The sequence below is a fragment of the Wasmannia auropunctata genome, unplaced genomic scaffold (assembly GCF_000956235.1).
Source record: "Wasmannia auropunctata unplaced genomic scaffold, wasmannia.A_1.0 LD336078.1, whole genome shotgun sequence".
Lineage (NCBI taxonomy): Eukaryota > Metazoa > Arthropoda > Insecta > Hymenoptera > Formicidae > Wasmannia > Wasmannia auropunctata.
This window is the reverse complement of record NW_012026812.1, coordinates 1,970,847-1,976,973: the sequence shown is the minus strand read 5'-3', so window position 1 is coordinate 1,976,973 and position 6,127 is coordinate 1,970,847. Positions and strand designations below refer to the sequence as shown.

The 6,127-nt window shown below is 35.4% G+C and overlaps 3 protein-coding genes across 3 annotated transcripts in view; 1 reads left to right on the top strand and 2 right to left on the bottom strand.

Annotated features, from left to right (window-relative positions):
- Nucleotides 1-297, bottom strand: part of LOC105449104 (cytochrome P450 6a2-like) — a 13,212-nt gene extending 12,915 nt beyond the window's left edge. Inside the window, exon 1 of the mRNA XM_011688104.1 lies at nucleotides 94-297. Coding sequence (XP_011686406.1) covers nucleotides 94-173 — 80 coding nt within the window. The 5' untranslated portion in view covers nucleotides 174-297. The remainder of the gene's footprint in view (nucleotides 1-93) is intronic.
- Nucleotides 298-2,509: 2,212 nt separating this feature from the next.
- LOC105448810 (cytochrome P450 6a2-like) lies at nucleotides 2,510-4,194 on the bottom strand. The gene has a single exon (XM_011687588.1). It carries the CDS (start codon nucleotides 4,084-4,086, stop codon nucleotides 2,587-2,589), a length of 1,500 nt encoding a protein of 499 aa, XP_011685890.1. The 5' UTR covers nucleotides 4,087-4,194; the 3' UTR covers nucleotides 2,510-2,586.
- Nucleotides 4,195-5,457: 1,263 nt separating this feature from the next.
- LOC105449103 (cytochrome P450 9e2-like) overlaps nucleotides 5,458-6,127 on the top strand; it is a 1,764-nt gene continuing 1,094 nt past the window's right edge. The window contains exon 1 of the mRNA XM_011688103.1: nucleotides 5,458-6,123. Coding sequence (XP_011686405.1) covers nucleotides 5,644-6,123 — 480 coding nt within the window. The 5' untranslated portion in view covers nucleotides 5,458-5,643. The remainder of the gene's footprint in view (nucleotides 6,124-6,127) is intronic.

Sequence of the window (6,127 nt, the reverse complement as noted above, 5' to 3'; positions counted from 1 at the left end):
AAATCGGAGAAATACGTCTTCATGGAGATCACCGACAACATGTGACCGAATCCCGGTAGGGCCCCATCCAGGCACGGCACTCCACGTTTTTGCCAGAACTTGTAATTTCGCGTCAGATAAAAGTAGAAAGCTATAAGCGCTCCGAGAATCAGAGACAACAGCATGACTGTCATTTTACTTCTGAATGATACGTGAGTTTAGTTAGATAAATGTAGCCTTTAATACTAAGGTATGGAATAAGTTGTAGCCTGGACCACGTATCACATGCGACTGGTCAGTCGTGATTTAGCGGGATTTATCGTTGAAGTAAGCGTCACACATTGATAGCGTCCATTCGATCCATTAACGCCCGGACGAATGACATCACAAAATAGTAATAAAAGTCGCATTGACGATTTGCAGTGTCGACAAGTAAACTTTATTTTCATGTGATATCTTGACTAATTAACATTTTACAAATGTACTAAATTTGTATCTATATATTGTACTAAAATTGATCCTCGCGAACACTGAAGAAAGGATATAAAAAAAAGAAATATTAAATATTACAAAAATTTTAGATTATTTTTAGACTGAGTGAAAAACAAAATAAAAAATTATTTTATAATGACTAAAGTATTCTAATAATGAAATAGAGATATATGATATAGAGGATTAGTCTGTGATAAAGATAATGCACTATTTTTGCATAATCGCTCGAACAAAAATTTGGAAGTGCTTTGTTAAGTTAATCGCCTCTCTTTGTTTTGTGTCATTCCGAATTAATTGAACCGGATTGGCAACCCCAGTCACATGCATGCATTTGACTTTTCAAATTAATTTATTGAAAACAGATCCATAAAAACTGATAGACATATTCGTTATATACATAGTATACGAATATCAGTTATTCAATGATATTATTATCTTTCATACATTTCTATCAGTTTGATAAGTGAAGTATTTTACGAAGAAATATCTCAAAGTTCACGGCAAATCGCAACTTATCACACTGCACGTAACCCAATAATATGGTATCATCGTTGAAAACATAATATCATCTGAAATTGCAAGTAGAACTCTGTCATAATTGTCCAACGCACGACAAATTTATTCCACGTTAAATATTTTTTTATGATGACAAATATGCGAAAAAAGCGATAATTACAATATTATGTTTGCGATCAACTACAAATAATTAATCAAAACAATCGCAAGAAATGTGCGTATTTAAAATCAAAGGAATAAAAAGTAAAGGTTTAATATTTGATTATTTCAAATATATTTTTTTACGTTTTGAATTTTCCACAGATTTAAATTTAATTTGCCACTCGTAGCGATTTAAATAATTCATATATGAGAACCAGAAAGTCGTGATATACAGTTGTATTGATACATACAGAGGCTTATTAATTCACTGTTTATTAATAATTGTTTCATAAACGATATATGCAATTCGCTTCGGGATTGCATGTTATTTAAAGAAACGTATCGTGCGTGCAATATCAAAGATCGTGCATACTCATTTCTTGTCCGCACAAGATACACCTTCGCTGCCGGAAGCGAATTTGTCGGATCACTGCTTCGTGCGATCGTACTTTCTCGCGTTACTTTCCAATAAAGCGCATGTGGTATTCTGAGTGCCACACAATCGTGGCATCTCATTCTGCTGATTGATACACTCAGGGTCACATCTTTTCATGAATTCGTTTGTGTGAGTGTCATGAAGAATCAACAGGGATGGGTATAAAAGCGGGTTGCGGGAGGAGGAGGAGGAGGAAGAGAAGGGGAAAGAAGAGGAGGAAAAAGAAGAGGAGGAAAAAGAAGAGGAGAAGGAGTTCTAGGAGACACTGAGCAATGGTCGAGTATCAGAGAGTAAATAATTTGTTCATTTGCCATTTGCTACCTGCAGAATTGGTCGTTTCCGTGTTAGTCGCATCTGAGACGCAAATTATGCAAATAATACGCTTTGCGATGATCTTTTAGCATTCTATACGAAAGATGTGTGTATGTATAATATTCGTGATTATTCAAAAATTTTAAATAATAGAATTAGAGTTTGTAGAAATCATTATTGTTTTTACAAAGAAACATTTTATAAAGCATGAATTGCACGATTTCAAGTATTTTAATTTTTTATTTTTATACCAAGATACAGTAATTAAAGATAATAGAATTTCCTCTTTCTTACTAAAACAGAAACTTATAAACATAACATTTATACATATGTTAACGTGTTATATAAAGAATTATATTATTATATTATCCATTCCAAATATTCTAATCTTTTCTCTCCATATAAATTAAGATATGAAGTTATTAGAGATTAAAGATTGTTAAATTCTTGCTTATCTTATTTTCTTACTGCATCAAAAGCTTCTAAAAATACTTACTTAAAAAATATATTATTAATAAACATTCAATTTTTATTTTATTCCAACCTTTTCTATATCTTTTTGTGTAAAGATACGGTTAATATAATTAATATAATAAAAACTAATTAAATGTTAAGAAAATTTCTATGGAAATTTTTATTAAAAGATTAATTACAAAGTTTTGCTTTAAACGTAAAAAATTACTTGTGACGCTGGAAAAAATTATTCGTATTTAAAGCTGCTGAATAGTGACCCACAGACCGCCTACCGGTGATGGTAAAATGGTTCCAGGTATCATCTTCAAAGGTAATTGCGTTCTTGGCGATAATTTCAGTCTGTATTTTTTTATAAGAATAGCCAAGCCTGCCTTTATCTGCAACTGGGCCATTCTCATACCTACGCAAATGCGCGGACCTTCGCTGAAGGGAAGAAAGGTGAATTTTTCGATGTGGTTTTTTCTATCGAATCTTTCAGGATCATACTCTTCAGGATTTTTCCAGTATTGAGTATCACTGTGTAGAGCTTTAACCGGTATCAGGATTTCCATTCCGGGTGGCACGCGACAAGTAATTCCATCGGATCCTTTCAGTTCGATCTCTTCCGTGCATCGTTTCTTCATGACCACTGCTGCGGGCAACAACCTCATCGTCTCGTTGAAGACCTGGTCCATGAACGTCATCTCTCTCAAATTTTCGTAAGTCAGTTCACCGTCATATTTGTTGAGTACGGATATCACCTCCTCGCGCAATTTCTCCTGTACTTCTGGGTGAGTGGCTAAATGAAATCCGATGTAACTCATAACACTGCTGGCGGTCTCATAGCCGTCGAGAACTAACATCATCACATGCCCCGTGATATATTCGGTGTCGAATTCACTGCCCTCCGCTCGCTCCAGTTCAGACATCAAATTGATAAAATCATTCCTAGGTATTCCGTCCTTCTTCCTTTGTTCCGTGAGATCCGCAACCAGCGTCCTGAAGAAATGGTCAACGTGCTTCGGAATCATGCTTAATTTGAAGATTCTGTTTAACGACGGAATGAGAAACGTTAAAGCAAACGTAATTTTATTTCGTTTCGTCGGCTCGAAAATGGCTTTTCCGAGTTTTCGGAAAGATATATCTTTTTTCTCGTCATCGAAGCAATATCCATCCACGCCGAAACCAGCAGCGGCTACTACTTGCGCGGAGTACCTAGCAAACAGGCTTTTTAGTTCGAATTCCGTTTGTTTATTGCTCAGTTTTTCATTCACGTACTTCTCGAACGACACACACACTTTTTTGACGTTTTCAAGCAGGAGCTTCAATCGCATGCTGGAAAACGCATAAGTTATGCGTTTTCTGTTGAGTAACCATCTCTCACCGGAAAGAACGAAAGGATTATGCGCCAGGAGCGGATCCACTTTAGGATCGAGTTCGACGGTGTTCTCGGCGAAATTTGAAAAATTGGTTTGCAGCACCGTTTTCACTAGCTCCGGCTCGAGGACCATTAACGACGGTGACGCGAAGTCGTAGATTCCAACCATGCTGCGACCCTTGTAGTCATTATAAATCTTGGTACAGAAATCGGCCAAATATGTCTTCATGGAGATCACCGGCAACATATGACCGAACACCGGCAGAGCTCCATCCAGGCAAGGTACTCCACGTTTTTGCCAATACTTGTAATTTCGCGTCAGATAAAAGTAAAGGGCTATAAGCGCCCCGAGAACCAAAGACACCAGCATGACAGTCATGCTGCTTCTGGATGATACGTGAGTTTATTCAGATAAATTGATGTATCCTTGACCACATATCACACCCGACTGGTCAGCCATGATGTAGCGGATCGTTGAAATGAGCGTACATTGATAGTGCCGATTAACGCCTGGGTGAGTGATACTGCAAAATAGTAATAAAAGTCGCATTGACGATTTCCAGTGTCGACAAGTGAACTTTATTATCATGCGCTATCTTGAATAACATTTTAAAATTTTGCAGACTAAATCGATTCTAGCAATCACTGAAGAAAGAATATGAGAAAATTAATATTAAACATTATTAAGAAAATTTTAGATTATTTTCACTAATATATTAAGGACGAAATAATAAAGTATTATATAAAAATAAATGTATTTTAATGACGAGTAGAAAGGATTATTCTCTGGAAAAGAAATTGCACTATATATTCAAGTTATTAAGTGTTGCTTGGTCAAACGTCATATCATTTTATTACAACTTTGCTATTAGAATAATAATCGCGGCGTCAAGAAATATCACTTGAACTCCTTTACCGAGCAAGCTGACCTCATCTATTAAAAAAGATTTTAGTATCATTATTTGCCATCATATTATTAGATAAGTCAATAGCCGTATATGTGCGAAAATAGAGTTCAAATTCACAATTTATTCTATATTAAACGAACATTATAGCTGAAACGTACACAGTTGAACGTAAAGTAGTATATATGGATCATTTCCTTATTGAATAATAGCCAGCAATTGCACTACTCAGTCACTTGTTCTAAATTTGAATGTAGGGTGGCTTACAAGAATCATCTCAGTTTTGGTAGCAGCTAATAATAATCTCAATATCAATGTCAAGGTAAAACTTATCTGCAGAGGTCAATTGTATTTAAAATAACATTATTTAAAATATGTATTTCAAATAACATAAATTAAAAGGGTTATTTAGAATTTATTATTTTAAATAGCTTCTTCTGATCTATTTAATATTTAATATTATATTTTAAATATATTTTTGGAATCTATTATATATTTTTTAGTTTAAATGAGTCGTGTTTCTGAAATCTAATTCATATTTTTCATTTTAAATAAGTTGTATCAGTTTTTTATTGGCCCCAACGATATTTAATTTTAAAGTTAAGTTTTCGGAATCTATTTTATATTTGTTATTTTAAATAAGTTATATCAGTTATTTTAACGACCTCTGCTTATTTATTATATAGAAACTTAGAACATATATTACGTTCTAAGTATAGAAATGAGAAGTTTTATTCAAAAATTATTTTTAATCTATGAGATTAGATTTTATCTAATCACTAACGAATAACGTTTAATGATGTGTGATATAATATTTCATAACAAATTGCATAACGAACATTACATGTTCCGTATACACGAAAATTCCTGTCATCCTGTTATCATCATTATTGCAATATGCTCTGTACCGTCGGCATGTGGAAAGTTTAGTTGCTTCTGCGAGACGCAGTTGTGTTTTATAACAGTCGTCGTTTGAGAGGCCTTCTTGAACGTTAAACTTTTTTAGTATCGTTCTGTCCTCAAGAGCAGAAATGGACGTCATGTTTGTGGTCCCGATTCTCATAGCTCTGGTGGTTTGCTATCTCTTCCTGACAAAAAATTATAAATACTGGCAGAAACGTGGAGTACCTTCCGCTGACGGCGTCGTGCCTGGCTTCGGTCACTCCTGGGATGTCATCGCAATGAAGTCCAACCTCTCCGAGTTTTGTCGCGAGATGTACAATGCTAATCAAAACCACAGCGTGGTGGGATTTTACGACTGTATGACACCATCGTTGATGGTCCGCGATCCCGAGTTGGTGAAAACGGTGCTTGCGACAAGCTTTACAAATTTCCACGAGAATAGCCTCAAGATCAATCCAGATTTAGACCCACTTCTGGCGAGCAATCCCTTTTTCGTTTACGGTGACACGTGGGTGACCGCGAGAAAGCGCTTAACTTACGCGTTCTCCAGCGCGCGACTGAAATTTTTACTCGAGAGCGTTAACCAAGTGTGCACGACGTTCGACAACTACC

Coding starts and splice junctions, on each gene's coding strand:
- LOC105448810 (XM_011687588.1), bottom strand. CDS start 4,086: ATGACTGTCATGCTGGTGTCTTTGGTTCTCGGGGCGCTTATAGCCCTT.